At 40.9% G+C, this 18,562-nt stretch overlaps 1 protein-coding gene across 1 annotated transcript in view; it reads left to right on the plus strand.

Moving 5' to 3' along the window:
• Positions 1-6,622: 6,622 nt before the first annotated feature.
• The window catches only part of KCTD19 (potassium channel tetramerization domain containing 19), a 31,873-nt gene continuing 19,933 nt past the window's right edge, over positions 6,623-18,562 (plus strand). Inside the window, exons 1-2 of the mRNA XM_068528342.1 lie at positions 6,623-6,700; positions 11,075-11,371. Coding sequence (XP_068384443.1) covers positions 6,698-6,700; positions 11,075-11,371 — 300 coding nt within the window. The 5' untranslated portion in view covers positions 6,623-6,697. The remainder of the gene's footprint in view (positions 6,701-11,074; positions 11,372-18,562) is intronic.

Here is an 18,562-nt window from a genome sequence, read left to right on the forward strand (position 1 = left end):
TAGTGGAATATTACTCAGCAATAAAATGAGCTATGGATCAAGCCGTGGAACGACATGGAGCAGCCTTAAATACACATTACTAAATGAAAGAAGTCAGTTTGAAAAGGTTATACACATATAATTCCAGCCGTATAACATTCTGAAAAAGGCAACACTAAAAAGATCAGTGATGTACAGTATGATGACTAGTTACTAACACTGTATTACATATTTGAATGTTGCTAAGAGTAGATCTCAAAAGTTGTCATTGCAAGAAAAAAATTTTGTTACTATGTAAGATGACAAATGTTACCTAGACTTATTGCAGTGATCATTTTGCAATGTATATAAACCTCAAACCATTATACTGTACGCCTGAAACTAAGTTAATGTTATATGTCAATTATACCTCAACTAAAAGATTAAAAAAATTTTTTTAAAGAATCAGTGGTTGCCAGGGGTTATATACTGTATGATTACAACTATATGACATTCTGAAAAAGGCAACAGGAAAAAGGTCAGTGGTTTCCAGGGGTTCAGTGGTGAGGGACGGATGAATAGGTGAAGCACTGGGGATTTTTAGGTCAGTGAAACTATTCTGTTGATACTGTAATGGTGGACACATGACTATACATTTGTCAAAACCCACAGAACTGTACAACACAAAGAGTGAACCCTAATGTAAACTATAGACTTTAGTTAATAATAATGTATTATTATTGGTTCAAAAACCATAACAAATGTACCACGTGAATGCAAGATATTAATAATAGGAAAACTGGGAGGGGATACGGGGGAGGTGTTATGGGGGAAGAGTATATGGGAACTCTTTGCACCTTCTGCTCAATTTTTCTGTAAACCTAAAACTGCTTTTAAAAACAAAGTCTGTTAATAATAAATATTTTTAAAAAGGGATGAAGTACCCTTTATGCTAAAATATGGATCAACCTTAATAATATCATGCTAAGAGAAAGAAGCCAGACACAAAAGGCCACATATTGTATGATTCCATTTACATGAAATATCTAGAACAAGCAAATCCATGGAGATAGAAAGCAGATTAGTGGTTGCCACGGGCCGGGTGGAGCTGGAAATGAGGACTGACTGCCTAATGGGTATGGGGTTTCCTTTTGCGTTGATGAAAATGTTCTGGAACTAGACAGTGGTGATGGTTGTACAATGTACTAAGTGACACTGAATTGTATACTTTAAGTTTTATAGGATGTGAATTATATCTCAAAAAAAAAAGCAAAAAAAAAATTTCCCAACTTTGAGGGCACCATATTGGTAGCTCTGTACTATGCAATGATCTAATACACTGAGAATCCTGTTATAATGGGACAAAAGCTAAGGTCAGTTATGATTTCATTCAGTGCCCTGCTGCATTTCACATGCCTTTCACTGCAGTCTATTTTGAAGAGCAGACATTTTAACATTTTTAAAGGGAACTAGAATTATCAATCAAATGATAAACTGCCATTGGGACAGATTTTTTTTATGATTCATGTGAAATACAGGTCTTAAGAGATTATGCACTCAGTTTCAATGGTTATAAAGAGAGTGAATACAAATAGATCAGAGAACAAATCAAACACTGCACATCATAGATGTCAAGAACAACAGAATAATCTTCCAATTTTACTATATGGGCCACAATAACCACAATGGGCAGAAACATGCTTTAATCATGAAAACATCAAGTAATCCCCTTATAGAAAACCATTTATAGTTCACTTGGAAACTGAATTCATAATCTTTAATAAAGCCTATTTATAATAATGATGAAAGAGTTTCAAATAAATAAAACTTAAATAAAAAAGGCCTCAGGAATCAACATGAAAGATCTCCCACTACCAAATTTGGGACAAGTTCTTAAATCAATAAGTTTATAATTATATTAAGAAAACATAGGCTTCCCTGGTGGCGCAGTGGTTGAGAATCTGCCTGCCAATGCAGGGGACACGGGTTCGAGCCCTGGTCTGGGAAGATCCCACATGCCGCGGAGCAACTAGGCCCGTGAGCCACAACTACTGAGCCTGCGCGTCTGGAGCCTGTGCCCCGCAACAGGAGAGGCCGCGATAGTGAGAGGCCCGCACACCGCGATGAAGAGTGGCCCCCGCTCGCTGCAACTGGAGAAAGCCTGCGCACAGAAACGAAGACCCAACACAGCCAAAAATAAATAAATAAATAAACAAATGTGGGGTTTAAAAAAAAAAGAAAACAAAACAACCCTCGTTGGTCACCTTTGGAGGACGCTAAGAAAACAACTCATTTTTCTAAAAACTGGTAAATAAGGTGAAAAATATCAAGCATTTATCCTTTCTTTCCTATACAAACTGTGCCTCAGGATAACCAAATAGTTGGCATGAGGAAATGTCTTTTTATATAAGTATTACAACTAACAAATATTAAAGAATTTTAAAATTATCATTTTGCAATCCCGAATGAATTAATGGACCCTAGGCAATCATATTCAATGACTGATAATATCACAAAAAGAACACCAGATGTTATATACTTCCTGATGGAAGTATACACCATCACTTATGAAGTGGTCTTGCAAAAAAACCCAAAAAAACAGGGACTTCCCTGGTTGCGCAGTGGTTAAGAATCCGCCTGCCAGTGCAGGGGACACGGGTTCGATCCCTGGTCCTGGAAGATCCCACATGCCGAGGAGCAACTAAGCCCGTTCACCACAACTACTGAGCCTGCGCTCTAGAGCCCACGAGCCACAACTAACTGAGCCCGCGTGCTGCAACTACTGAAGCCCACGTGCCTAGAGCCCATGCTCCGCAACAAGAGAAGCCACTGCAGTGAGAAGCCCGCACACCTCAATGAAGAGTAGCCTCCCTTCACCACAACTAGAGAAAGCCCGTGCACGGCAACGAAGACCCAATGCAGCCAAAAATAAATTAAAAAAAAAAAATCAAACCTGAATGTGATCAAGCCTTATCTAACTACCAATTCATAGGAAATACAAGGAACAGAGGTAAATGTTAAACATCTTAGGAATGTAGTGAGCAAAATCCAGATTGTAAGAAATTATTCAGGACATGACTAGTTTCTTCAAAAACAATAGAAAATACAAGAAAAATAATGGGAAGAACCTGTAGATCAAATAAGATTTAAGGTAAATATCAACCAGTTGCAATAGACCTTATATAGATCCTGATTCCAAAAATTAAAAAAAAAGAAAAAATGTATAGGACAGTGGGGAAATTAGAAAACTAATTGGATATTTGATAATATTAAGAAATTACTGTTAAGTATTTTTAGGTTTTATATGTGATTTTGAAAAAAGATTTTAGGGACTTCCCTGGTGGTGCAGTGGTTAAGAATCTGCCTGGCAATGCAGGGTACACAGGATCGAGCCCTGGTGGGGGAAGATCCCACATGCCGCGGAGCTACTGAGCCTGTGTTCTGGAGCCTGTGCTCTGGAGCCCCTGCTCTGCAGCAAGAGAAGCCACCTTAGTGAAGAGTAGCCCCCGTTTGCCATAACTAGAGAAAGCCCGCGCGCAGCAACGAAGACCCAACGCAGCCAAAAATAAGTTAATTAATTAATTAATTAATTTTAAAAAAACGATTTACTGTTAAGCCATGGTAATTACAAAAGTCTGATATTGGTGCAGGAGTAGATAAACAGAACAATGGAACAGAATAGAAAACCCAGAAACAGACCCACATTTATAAAGTGACTTGGAATATAGCAGAGATAACACTACAAATAGGTTCCGGGAAAACTGGCTATTAGCATAGAAAAATACAATTATATTATATCACATATCATATATAAAAATAAACTCCAAGTGGATTAGATTTTTTTAAAATCTGGAATCCATTGTTTCCAGATATCAAATGAAATAGACCATAATTAATTAATTAATTTATTTATTTTTTGGCTGCGTTGGGTCTTCATTGCTGCGCTCAGGCTTTCTCTAGTTGCGGGGAGCGGGGGCTACCCTTCGTTGCGGTGCGAGGGCTTCTCATTGTGGTGGCTTCTCTTGTTGTGGAGCACGGGCTCTAGGTGCGCGGGCTTCAGTAGTTGTGGTGCACGGGCTTAGCTGCTCCGCGGCATGTGGGATCTTCCCCGACCAGGGCTCGGGCCCGTGTCCACTGCATGGGCAGGCGGATTCTTAACCACTGAGCCACCAGGGAAGCCCCTGGATAGATTAGACATAATGTGAAAAGCAAAGCTGCAGAATTTTTAGAAAAAAAAACGCAGGACCCTATTACATCAGTGTAGGGGAAAACTTCATAAATAAAACACAAAAATCACACATCATAAGGAAAAGTAAACTTGACTACCTTAAGATGAAAATTTTCTGCATGACAAAGGATAAATATTTATTAGAAATTTTTAGTACAGAGAAATATAACAAAGAAAACAAACATACAGAAAAGGTCTATAATTATACCACCAAGATTATCCCTTTGGATATTAAAAAGAAAGTAATGCTTATTACACAGCCAGAAAATTCTAACAGTACAGAAAAGTACAGAATAAAAGTAAAAGCCTCTCTCCCCCAAGGTGACCACTGTGATTTTATACAGAAGAATTTTAGAATGCATATACCAGCACATTCATTTAACTGAAAAGTATCCATGTTTTGGGAATTCCCTGGCCATCCAGGGGTTAGGACTCCGCTCTCACTGCCCAGGGCCTGGGTTCAATCTCTCGTTGGGGAACGAAGATGTGCAAGCCATGTGGCGGAAGGATAGAAAGAAAGAAAGAAAGAAAGAAAGAAAGAAGGAAGGAAGGGAGGAAAGAAAAGTATCCATGTTTTATTGGTAAGTAAAAAAAGCAAATTGCCGAATAGTATATATGCTCTATTCCTTAAAAAGATAAAAAAGGATACCTATGTGTGTATACTTGTATAAGCAACAGAAAACGAGAGGGAAGAATATTCTTTTACTTTAGATACTTTTGTATCGTTTGAATTGTCAGAATGAGCACAATTTTGTTATTCACATGTAATAAAAACAAGCTAACAAGCAAAAAAAAAAAAAAAATCCTGCTACATATTATTCTAGCTGGAAAATGGAAGGGGTATGTGCCCCCCCAAATCAAGTTGAATAAATTTTTAAAAAAGAAAGAAGGAAAGGAAAAAAGAAAAGAAAGGTACACCAGTATGTCAAGCCAATAAAGCTTTTCTTAGGTAACTTGTAAATTAGGGGAGCTCAAAGTATTAATAGTTTGGAAAAGAAAAACCTGAAATATCTACATCAATCTATCTATATGCACACCAAACCATTATCTTTGGGGTGGGGTGGGGGATTTCCAGAAGAAGGACCGATTAATACCCTCTTTGCTCACTCATGTAGTGTTTGACTGTTACCAGCATGTATTAATTTTGATAAATTTTAAATAACAAATAATTTAAATAAAATAAAACCAAGTTATTGCATATCCCACAAATAAAAAGTACTAGAGGAAGCAAGAAAGGTAACTTTGTTATGGTTAGAGCGCAGGCTCTGGAATCAGAGTCCTGGGTTAATAAACCCTGGCTGCATTACTTACGGCTGTGCGGCTTCGGGCAAGAGTCTAAACCCAATTTTCCTCAACTGTAAAATAGGAACAGTAACAGCATCTGCTTCACAGGCTTGTTATGGGGATTAAATAATGCAGTGAAAGCATTTAACACAGGGCCTGTCATTACGATGCAGTGAATTTAGGAAGGCTAAAAGTTGAATCAGGAACGCTGATAACTTTTCCAACATTTCTACTCCTTAAAAACTTAAAAAGCAAGCTGTGTGAGTCAGACCCCAGGTCAGAGGTGGGGTCAGCAGTCACTCCGCCCGTTTTACCTCTAGGACGAAGTCAAGGCACTGATCTAAACGCCTCGAGAGATCAGCTGCTATTCCTTTTACATCAGACCCCTTTCTGAGTCTCAAAAGGAGGCTACGCATCCAGATGGATCAAAGAAATCGCCAAGTTCTTGAGGTGAAGACTGGACGAAGAGAGGGACTGATCAAGGAACATCCTTTCCCATTTCACCCCAACCAGGAAAAGCCCTCCCGGGTCGTTAGTTTCCGAAACTGCCAAAATTAACGCCCTTTAACGCCCTTTATGGCTCCTCAATAGCACCCCGACCTCAAAAGCCCTTCTCACAGCGCTTCCCTTCTCCCGCCAATGCCCCTCTTGGGGCTCATTTTCCTTCCACTAGTTCAGACTGTCCAGTTCTGTGTTCTTGGCCTCAGGGTCCGCTTAACCTTGTTTCTCCTTCTCCATTTTAGACTCGGCTTCTCTCCCTCAATTTCTCGCCCTCCACCCCAAACTCCCCGGTTACTTCAGTTCCTTCACCTCTACTTCACTGTAACCCTTCCGCTTCAATAACCCCTCCTCCGCCTCAGAGACCGCTCCTCCGCCGCCGTTCCCCGCCATCTACCTCAGGTTCCTCTGCCTCCCCCTCAGTTTTCTCCCCTCAGCCTCTAACCCCAAGTCCCGATCCAGGCCCTCCCGGCCTGGCCCTACCGGGTTGCTCCAGGGTCAGCGCCCCCAGGCGGCGGATGCCCTCCTCGTCCAGCTCCCACTGCTCCGCCATTCCCGCCCACCTGCCCCACTCCGCCGCTCACCTGTCACCGCCCGCGAGGCCGCCCGGCGCGCTCCAAGCCCCGCCCCACGCCTCCAGGCCCCGCCCCGCCCCGCGCGTCGCCGCGCTTCCGGGAGCCGTTATTGCCCGGGTCACGCTCCTGCCCACCCGCCTCAGGACCTTAGACCATGGTATGGAGCCCGCCCTGGCGGGGACCCCAAAACCACTAAAACAGCGAATGGGTGCGATGTGGCGGAGGATTAGGGCTGTGGGGTTAGGAACCTGACTCTGGGACACAGCGGGTGGATATAGCCCCAGCTTTGAAGGGTTTGGGGGCTAGTTCTGGGGAGTCAGAAGAATGTACCTGCTTTGAGAGTTGAAGTGCTTTAGCTCTGAGGGTGTGGGGGACGCCAGGTCTGAAGGGTGGGAGTGTGCTTCTGACGGGGTGGTCTTCATATCTCTAGTGCTTGGGGATGTTGTCTCTGAGGCAAGGCGGTGGGCGGGAGGGTGACCGTGGTGGGTGTGGGGGGATCTGAAGGATTGGGTTGGAGGGCAGCTCTCTGAGGCATGATGGGAAGCTCCAGATATGAAACGTTGTCTCTGAGGAGTTGAGGTCCTGTCTTTAGAGCATGAGGCAGTTCTAGTTCTAGAAACTGATTTGGAAGGAGCTCCTCTGGGAGAGAGGGCTCAGCGTGGAGAAGAGAGATACCTTTTGGGATGGGGTGGGGATGACTATGCTGGGGCTGCCCCATTTCCTGCAGTCAATCTGGCAAGAAGCCTTTTGTCCTTCAAGTACTACAGGCCCCCAGCCTGTGACTGAGGGCTCTTCCCAGGCCGGGGTAGTTCTGCACTAACCAGCTCCTGAGCAGTCTTTGGGAAGAAAACTCTGGAAAGCATAACCACATCCTTAACCCCAACCCTCCCTCCAGCAGGCTTCTCTTGAGAGCCCACCTGTGGATGGGCCATGTACCTGTAAGAAGGAGGCAAACTCTGTGGCAAGACCCCTTGTCATACCCTATCTTTAATAAGAAAAGAGGAACTGAGACCAGAACTGTGGCTCACGTTCAAGGAGCAGGTTTTATTTGGCACCCAAAATATGCACACTTGGGACACTTTCACTGAGCTCTCAACCAGCCTGTCACCTTTAAGGAGAATAGAAAGCAAAATCAAGAGTCCTTGCATATTTATGCTTTCTGGTCTAGGTGGGGTCCTTAGTTACCCTCAGCTTGTCATGTTCAGCTTTACCTATGTTTAGAAAGGCCAGGACTCAAAAGCTCACTAGATTGGCTTTTCCAGCTCTGCTTCTGTGAGTCGTGACACCATTACAGTTTGTAATCTTTCTCTTCATGTCCCTTTTAATTCTTCTAGCCTCAAACGGGCCATGTATAATTGTTGTTCTTTATATCTGAATATTTCAACAAGGCTTGTTATAAGAAGAGAACCCCACCCCCTTCTTTGTTGCATGCATTTATTTTCCTAACTCAGCTGTCAAAATAGGAGATGCAGATTTCTGTTGGAGAAGTGGGCTTTTCCTGCCTTGAGAAACCACCTCTTATTTTAACATTCTTTCCCCCCACCAACATTTTAATACAAATTTTGAAACATTTAGCAAGTTTGAAAGAATTTTACGGTGAAACTATATACCCACCACCTAGATTCTACAATGAACATTTTGCTGTAATTGTTTAATCACATATCCTCTATCCATCCTTCTATCGATTCGTCTTATCTTTAGATAAATTTTAAAATAAGTTACAAATATTGGTACATTGCACCCCAATCACTTCAGCATGCATAATGTTTACCTAGAATTTGTTAACCTAAAACAATCAGTTATTTTTTACCAGCAAAACAGGTTTATTTGGGAGCAGTAAAGAACTGCAACTCAGGACATGCAACCAGGGTGAACCACATGCAAGTCTGGTAAAGCAAAAGATGAAACTCTTTTATAGGGAGAAGGGGAAGTTGGGAGGGGCTGTTATAAACAAAAAATCCATTGGAGGAAACTGGGAGTTTGAAGTATAGTGACTTTCCATTGGCTGAGTTGTGACAGTCTCTCACTGGCTGAGCTGTGCCAGGCAAGAAGAAAATCTTCCTCCTGCTGGCCAATAGTAAGGTAGTATCACCTCCTGCTGGAGCTTTGAGTTATGTCTCTTTCGTTGGATATTTTATTGACCTTGAGTGGCATGTGTGTGAGAGCTCCCTCTTCTGGCCTCCTGACTCCATTTTAGTGAGGCTTCCCTTTATTTTCACAAATTCAGTATTGTTTTATGGTTCTTTTTTAGGTAAAATGTTACATACTATTTACGACTCTAAATTTTTTTTATAAGAGTAGTGCTCCTTGAGTGTTTTTTTTAAAGTCTGATACAGATTGTATGTTTGATGGCTTTCTGCTTTTCTATAGTGTTGATAAGTTAAGTCATCTTGAAGCAAAATGGACAATTTGTTTATGAATAGATAACCTTCAACTTTTAACAATGAACTGGGGAAGGTTAATGATCTTTGCTGCTTTTGTATATATAAAAAGGAACCCACAGCATTCAGCCATCCTGCCATGGCCTTAATAATGTAGTGTCTCTGCAGGTATGATTCCAAGAGAGCCCTGACATATTCAGTGGAGTGGGGAGCACCTCATCATAACTCTTTCAAAAAGAGCTTTATTAAGATATAATTCACATACCGTACAATTTACTATTTTAAAGTGTACTATTCAGTGGTTTTTAGTATGGTCACAGAGCTGTGCAGCCATCACCACAATCAATTTTAGAACATTTCCATCATCCCAAAGAGAAATTCCATATGTATTACAAGTCATTTTCCATTTCCCCTCCAATCTCCCCAGCCCTAGGCAACCACTAATCTATTCTCTCTATAAATTTGCCTATTCTGCACATTACATATAGATGGAATAATATGTGGTCTTTAGCGTCTGGCTTCTTTCACTTTGCATAATGTTTCAAGGTTTCGTCTATGTTCTAGCATGTATCAGTACTTCATTCCTTTTTATTGACAAATAGCATTGCATTGTATGAATACACTACAGTTTGTTTACTAGTTCATCAGCTGATGGACATTTTGGTTGTTTCTACTTTTGGGCTATTATAAATAATTCTTCTATGAATGCCTGCAAATTTTGCTTGCAAATTTGCCTGCAAATTTTGTTTGGTCATAGGATTTCATCCCTCTTGCACTTATATCTGGAAGTGGAATTGCAAACCATGTAAGAACTCTGTGTTTAATGTTTTGAGGAACCACTGAACTGTTTTGCAGAGCAACTGCACCATTTTACACTCCCATCAGCAGTGTATGAGATGCCTAATTTCTCCAATCTTTGTCAGCACTTGTTATTATCTATTATTTTGATTCAGGTCATCCTAGTGGGTGTTAAATGGTATCTCACTGTGAGTTTTGCTTTGCATTTCCTTAATGACTAATGACGCTAAGTATGTTTTCATGTGCTATTGGCCATTTGTGAATCTTCTTTGAAGAAATGTCTATTTAGATTCTTAACCCACTTTTTTTTAAAAATTAATTAATTAATTAATTTATTTATTTATTTACTTGTTTTGGCTGTGCTGGGTCTTCGTTTTGTTTTTTTTGTGTTTTTTTAAATCAAATTTCTTTTTTTTTAATTACACTATACTAGGTGTGCTTTATTTATTTATTTATGGCTGTGTTGGATCTTCGTTTCTGTGTGAGGGCTTTCTCTAGTTGTGGCAAGCGGGGGCCACTCTTCATCACGGTGCGTGGGCCTCTCACTATCGCGGCCTCTCTTGTTGCGGAGCACAGGCTCCAGACGCACAGGCTCAGTAATTGTGGCTCACGGGCCCATTTGCTCCGTGGCATGTGGGATCTTCCCAGACCAGGGCTCAAACCCGTGCCCCCTGCATTGGCAGGCAGATTCTCAACCACTGCGCCACCAGGGAAGCCCTGTTTGTTTTTGTAGTATGTTTTGAAAGTGTGAAGTGTGAATCCTCAAATTTCGTTCTGCTTTTTCAAGATTGTTTTGATTATTCTGGGTCCCTTGTATTTCCATATGAATCTTAACATCAGCTTGTCAATTTTTGCAAAAGAAAAAAAAAGCAGTTGTAATTTTCATAGGGATTGTGTTCAATTGTACAATAGATCAATTTGAAGAGTATTGCTACCATAACAATATTGTCTTCTGATCCGTGAACATGGGATGTTTTTCCATTTATTTAGGTGTTTTAAATTTTCTTTCAACTATGTTTTGACATTTTCAGAGTACAAGTATTGCACTTCTTTTGTTAAATTTATTCCTAATTACTTTGTTCTTTTTGATACTATTGTGAATGGAATTGTTTTCTTAATTTCATTTTTGTGTTGTTCATTGCTGGTATGAAAATACAGTTGATTTTTTATATTGATCTGTACCCTTCAACCTTCTTGAACTCATTTCTAATAATTTAATAGTGAATTCCTCAGGATTTTCTTTATGCAAGATCACATCATCTACAAATAGAAATAATTTTACTTCTTCCTTTCCAATATGGATGCTTTTTATTTCCTTTTATTGCATAGATCTCTTTTCATTTTCCCTTTAGGAGGAGCCTGGTATACCTCATGAGTCAGCAGAGGATTTGTTTCATTTCAACGTCGGGGGCTGGCATTTCTCGGTTCCCAGAAGCAAACTCGCTCAGTTCCCAGACTCCCTGTTATGGAAGGAGGCTTCAGCGTTGACCTCTTTGGAAAGCCAGAGGCTATTCATTGACAGAGATGGTTCCACATTCAGGCATGTGCACTATTACCTCTACACCTCCAAACTCTCCTTCTCCAGTTGTGCAGAACTGAACTTGCTCTATGAGCAAGCACTGGGTTTGCAGCTGATGCCTTTGCTGCAGGTAAGATACTCTTGTCTTCCAGGAGTGGTGATCAGTAACATAGGCCTTACATCACTAAAATGTTGTGTCCTTTTATATATTCTTTGCTGAGATGATCCTCTTAATGAGGAAGTGTGATGAGTGAGATAAGGTAATAAACGGTACACTAGAAATGCATGTTCTGAATAAAGGATTTCATCTGACTCTGCCTTATCTATGCCAGCAGCCACCACAGACCCAGGATAGGACTTTCCATGGCCTGAAAGGGTGTTCTTGACTCTTGGAAATCCTAGCTTAAGCTTCTTCTTTCTTTTGTTGTTGAATTTTAAAAGGTGGAAACACTAGAAATTGTAGGATTTGCTACATACACTGTGTCTGAGATTTAAAATCTAAAAGATTTGTCAAGAACATTACTTCTTGGGACTTCCCTGGTGGCCCAGTGGTTAAGAATCCTCCTGCCAATGCAGGGGACACGGGTTCGATCCCTGTTCTGGGAAGATCCCACATGCCGCGGAGCAACTAAGCCCGTGCGCCACAACTACTGAGCCTGCGCTCTAGAGCCCGAGAGCCACAACTACTGAGCCCATGTGCCACAACTACTGAAGCCCATGCGCCTAGAGCCCATGCTTCAGAACAAGAGAAGCCACCACAATGAGAAGCCCACTCGCCGCAACTAGAGAAAGCCCGTGCACAGCAACGAAGACCCAATGCAGCCAAAAATTAATTAATTAATTAATTTAAAAAAAAAAAAAAAAGGACATCACTTCTCACTGTGCCTGTTAGGTACACAATGTTCATTTACAGCAAAGTAAAACGTCCTCCAAACTGCAGAATCTTTCATTCGTCTTCACTTCTCTGTTTTCCAAGACTTCTTTTCTTGGTGTAAGAGCTTTAAATACCTTTACTTTTAAACCATCATAGTATCACTGAAGAACATTACCTTCTTTCCTAATTTTTCTCCAGACTACAGAAATCATTTCTGTGGTTTATCTTAATTAGTTTATTCTTAGTTTTTGAACAATGATTTTTTTTAACCTGGAAGAACTAAATATTATGACTGGGAAGGACCATTGGCCATGCTCCCTGTTAATCCTACTGTCTGGACAAGGTGTTGTTTATTCTGTCTTCACGAGCACTGACTGACAAGCCACAGTGCAGCTCAGTGCACTACGAACTATGCCTCTCCAACACCTCAAAGAAGAGAATTGAGCTAGACCATGCATATCTGGGTCATATGGGAATGAGAACATTTCATAGCGCATGTTTTCATGGACACTGTTTACGAAATCAGTGTTTTCTCTTAAAAGGTATTATACAGGGCTTCCCTGGTGGCACAGTGGTTGAGAATCTGCCTGCCAATGCAGCGGACACGGGTTCGAGCCCTGGTCTGGGAAGATCCCACATGTCACGGAGCAACTGGGCCCGTGAGCCACAACTACTGAGCCTGCGCGTATGGAGCCTGTGCTCCGCAACAAGAGAGGCCACGATAGTGAGAGGCCCGCGCACCGTGATGAAGAGTGGCCCCCGCTTGCCACAACTAGAGAAAGCCCTCGCACAGAAACGAAGACCCAACACAGCCAAAAATTAAATTAATAAATTAATAAATTAATTTTAAAAAAATAAAAAAAGGTATTATACATTTGGAAATCAAAATCCTTAACATACTCCAGTGCAAGTTGTTGTATAGTCTTTTCTTTTTATTTTTTTTAAAGTTACCCACCCGAAATAAAAATTTGTTCAACTATCCCAGGAACTGAGTACTAGAATTGCTTACAATTGGCTTCCAAATCATTTAATCAGCCTGGAATGTCAAGATGGCTGCTGATTTTTTTTTGGGGGGGGGTTGCACCACGCGGCTTGTTCCCCGACCAGAGATCAAACCTGGGCCCCTGGCAATGGAAATGCGGATTCCTTACCACTGGACTGCCAGGGAATTCCCAAGATTGCTAATGATTCTATACCAAAGCACTATATTGTGGGGAAAAGGAGGGAGTCACTTGCAGAAAATCAGAGAGATCAAGACAATTTTTTGAAGAACCATTTTAAAGAGCACAAGCCTATTCTACAGTTTATCAGCCCTTTAATTCCTTTGATGTCCTTACTTCCCAAATTGAAACAAAATATATTTGGGAAGCAACTTCTAAATGGGAGGTAATAACTCAGAAGCCAATGAAGTGGTCCAATTTCAAAGTTCCAAGTTGTGTGAGCAGTAGAAGTATTTGAGGAATCATATGGATCTGCCTCCCTAAAACAGACCAAAAAACAAGTGCTTATGTTTTGGAAATGGTGCTCTAAATAAACATTTAGGCCGGCCCAGCTGAAGTGGTATTTATTCATTGAAGCAGAGTGTAAATATAGCTGGAGAATCAACAGCAATCTCAAGCAAATCAACAGCTTCACTCGTTTCCATCATTTTCCCCACTCCTAAGGCCTGTCCACATACTCAGGTTCTTACCTAAGTGTACAAACATTTTGCTTGGAGAAAATGGAGTTTGCCAGTTCTAGTCTAAAGACCCTTCTCAGGCAGCCCACCTTAATGCATTCAGCCAGTATTTATTGAAAGCACTGTGGTTACCAGGCATTATTCCTTTGGGCTTTAAGGAAAACATAGGATGATCCAATAAAAATATAATATAAACCACATATGTGAGCCACGTGTGTAATTTAAATTTTTCTAGTAGCCACATTAAAAAAAATCAAGTGAAATTAATTTTGATATTATATTTTATTTAACCCAGTATATTTAAATACTGTCATTTCAATATGTAACCAATATTTTTAAATTAATATATTTTACATTCTTTTTATGTGCTCAGTCTTCAAAATCTGATGTGTATTTTACACTTAAAGCACATCTCAGATTCAGACTATCACATTTCAAGTACTCAATAGCCATATATGGCTAATGGCTACCATATTGGACAGCACATATCTAAATTGTTCTAACCTGTTAGTGCTGCTCACTGTAGAGTCCTTCAGATTTAGCCCCTAGCAATAAAAATGGGACTTTGCCTCCCACTAACTAAAGTTCCCATGCACGCAACAGGTGGCATATCCTACACAGGATTATCTATAATATAGTAAACTTTGTTGGAAAGCCATATAGGAGCCAACAAGTAGAATGAGATGGGAATCTTCTGGAGGACAGGTGCCTGAGCTCACACTGCTGCTCTGCTCTCTACCCTTCCTCATCCCCTCACATCCCTACCCTTTATCTCTCCCGTCCCCCAGCCCCGTCCACCTGCCCACCCCACCTCCCCCTGGCCTATAGCTTTGGCCTTCAAAGGGCACACTCAATACCTATTATTGTCTTGATTCTAAGTGTAACATTTATTGTGTATTGAGCACCAATCACAGGCCAAGCACTGGAGATATAGGAATAAACCATACAGCCGTACAAGGTCAGATAGAGGTGTGTGCTATGAAGAATAGAGCAGTGTTTCCTGTGTAATAGTGAAGGAGGATGGCATTTCTGTATTCTAGAACTTCTTGGGGTTTCAGAATGTGTTTATATGATTTTCTTTTTGTATGTATAGTTTTTATTTAATCTATCAGTCACTGCCCTCATAGTACTGGAATTTAGTTGAAAGAATAAAGCATTTACATCTAATCTGCTTGTTTTGTAATGTACTGATGTGTAGTATGTGGTAAGGAGATAGCAAGTGACTGAGGCCAGCTACTCCTTTAGAAAGAGTGGTCAGGGCTGGCCTCATTGACAAGGCAACATTTGAGCAGAAGACCGAATGAAAGAGGGACAAGTCATGCAGACGTCTGGGAAAGAGCTTTGAGGCATAAGGAACAACAGACACAAATGGGAGCTTCCCTGGTGGCGCAGCGGTTAAGAATCCGCCTGCCGATGCAGGGGACACGGGTTCGAGCCCTGGTCCAGGAAGATCCCACATGCCGTGGAGCAACTAAGCCCGTGCGCCACAAATACTGAGCCTGCACGCCACAATTACTGAGCCTGCATGCTGCAACTACTGAAGCCCGCACACCTAGAGCCCGTGCTCCGCAACAAGAGAAGCCACCGCAATGAGAAGCCCGCGCACCGCAGCGAAGAGTAGCCCCCGCTCGACACAACTAAAGAAAGCCTGTGCGCAGCAACGAAGACCCAGTGCAGCCATAAAAAAATAAATAAATTTATTTAAAAAACAAACAAACAAACAAACACAAATGCCCTGAGGTTAGAGTGACTTGGAAGAGGCAGACTCAGCAGCCATTGTCAGGTGCAATGAGAAGTAAGGAGATGCCGGGACTTCCCTGGTGGTCTAGTGATTAAGACTCCGCGCTTCCAGCGCAGGGCGTGTGGGTTCAATAGCTGGCCGGGGAACTAAGATTCCACATGCCATTCGGTGTGGAAAAAAAAAAAAAGTAGGGAGATGCCAAAAACAGATGAGGTCAGAGGAGGCTATGGACCAGATCTTGCAGAGTCTCACAGGTGACACTGAAGACTCAGGATCTATTCTAAATGTTATAGGTACCTTTTGGAGATGTTTAAAGAAAGAAGTAAAATTATCAAATTTAACATTTTAAAAGATCATTAGACCTTGGGTTAAGCAGTGTTTTCTCAGGTACAACATCAAAAGCACAAGCAACAAAAGAAAAAATAGATGAATTTTGAATTTCATCAAAATTTTAAAATTTTGTGCTTCAAAGGACACCATCAAGAAAGTAAAAAGACCACACACAGAATGGAACAAAATATTTGCAAATCACACATCTGATAAGGGACATGTATCCAAAATATATAAAGAACATTTACAACTAAACAACAAAAAGACAATCAAATTTTAAAATGAGCAAAGGATTTGAGTAGACATTTCTCCAAAGAAGATATACAAATGGGCAATAAGCACATGAAAAATGCTCAATATCATTAGCCATCAGAGAAATGCAAATCAAAACCATGATGAGTTACCACTTCACACCCACTAGAATGCCTCTCATCAAAAAGACAGTAACAGGGCTTCCCTGGTGGCGCAGTGGTTGAGAGTCTGCCTGCCAATGCACGGGACATGGGTTCGAGCCCTGGTCTGGGAAGATCCCACATGCCGCGGAGCAACTGGGCCCGTGAGCCACAATTACTGAGCCTGTGCGTCTGGAGCCTGTGCTCCGCAACAAGAGAGGCCACGATAGTGAGAGGCCTGCGCACCGTGATGAAGAGTGGCCCCCACTTGCCGCAACTAGAGAAAGCCCTCGCACAGAAACGAAGACCCAACACAGCTATAAATAAATAAATTAAAAAAAAAAAAAAAGATAGTAACAAGTGTTGGCAAAGATATGGAGAAACGAACCCTCATACACTGCTGATAGGAATGTAAATTTGTGCAACCTCTTTGGAAAACAGTCTGGCAGGTCCTCAAAAAATTAAACATATCATTATGACCCAGCAGTTCCACTCCCACGTATATACCCAAGAGAAATTAAAACCTACAGGATGTCCACACAAACACTTGTAGACAAATGTTCATAGCAGCATTATTCATAATAGCCAAAAAGTGGAAACAACCTGTATGTTCATCAGCTGATAAATAGACAAACAAAATGATATATCCATACAATGGATTATTAGTTGTCAATAAAAAGGAATGAAGTACTGATACACGTAACAACAAAGATGAACTTTGAAATGTTATGCTAAGTGAAAGAAGTCAGACACAAAAGACCATATACTGTATGATTCCATTTATATAAAATGTGCAGAATACACAAAGTTAATAGGGACAGAAAGTAGATTAGTGGTTGCCTAAGGCCAAGGTATGGGGTGAGAAGGATAGGGTGAGCAAAAATAGGCAGTGGACTGTAAATGGGTACAGGGTTTCTTTTTATGATGTTAAAATAGATTGTGATGATGGTTGCACAACTCTGTGAACATACTTAAAATCATTGAATTGTATAAGTGAGTAAATTTTATCATTAATATATAACATAAAATTTATTCACATTAGATATAATATGAAATATATTTCAATAGAGCTATAAAAACATCATTAACTCCTGGCTTAACATTAGACCTGGAGTCAGCAAACTATTTACATCCCATGGACCAAATCCAGCCCACTACCTTTTTTGTACAACCTGTGATCTAAGAATTGCTTTTACAGTTTTAGATGGTTGAAAAAAATCAAAAGAAAAATATTTTGTGGCACATAAAAATTATATGAAATTCAAATTTCAGTGTTCATTAACAAACTTTTATTGGAACACGCCAAGCTTATTTGTTTATACATTGTCTATAGCTGTTCTCAAGCTACAATACAGAGTTGAATAGTTGCAACAGGAACTATATTCTCAAAGCCTAAAATATTTACTATCTGGCCTTTTACAGAAAAAATTTTGTTGACCCCTGGCCCAGACTCTACTGGGGCATGGGAGGAGCAGGAAGACAAGTTAGGAGGCTCCTGAAGCATTCAAATGAAAGATAGTGATGGTTTGGCCTAAGGTGGTAATGGTAGATTTAGAAGTGTTCAAATTCTGGATATGTCTTGATGACAGAACTGATAGGGTTTGCTGATGAATTGGAGGTAGAGTGAGAGAGAATGGATAACTCCTCTGTTTGTATCCTGGGCAATCAGGTGAAAGATGGATTCTGAGGTGCAGGCTCAGAGGGAAAAATCAGGAGTTCGGATTTGAATGTATTAAGTTTGAGAGGCAAGAAAATGGTGCTTGTCAAACATCCAAGTGGTGATGGGGAGGAGGCAGCCAGATGTATAGATGTGGAATTCATGGAAGCAGTCAGGTCTAGAGACATAAATTTGGAGTCATCAAAGTTGGTATGTAAATCCATGAGCCTGGATGCTTAGGAATGTCATATCTTGTTCACAGGGGAGATATAAACTAGTCATTACAGGTCTGTACATTAATGTCACAGTGCTTCCTAGGACCTTCTGTGTAATTTGGGAAGTCCCCTTTGTGTAAATGTAAGCTGCTCCAAGCCTCTCATATGCTATCAGCTTGGTTGTGAGTCATAGCTGCTACTGCAGAGTGTGAAATTTTTCTTCAGGGTAATTCACAAGGGTTCAAGGTTCATGGCAGACTGTTGATTCCCTTTTACTTGCCCCCTTGAAGTCCACCGAGGACTTAGTATGTTGACAGTATATGCTACTTGTGTTTCCTTTTTCACTGCCTTCTGAGGACTTCTAAGTTTGGAAACTTAAATCGTTCCACCTGTGAGTGTTCGGCTACCAACAAGCAACCCAAAAACGCCTGCAT

This window comes from Eschrichtius robustus, chromosome 19 (genome assembly GCF_028021215.1).
Source record: "Eschrichtius robustus isolate mEscRob2 chromosome 19, mEscRob2.pri, whole genome shotgun sequence".
NCBI lineage: Eukaryota > Metazoa > Chordata > Mammalia > Artiodactyla > Eschrichtiidae > Eschrichtius > Eschrichtius robustus.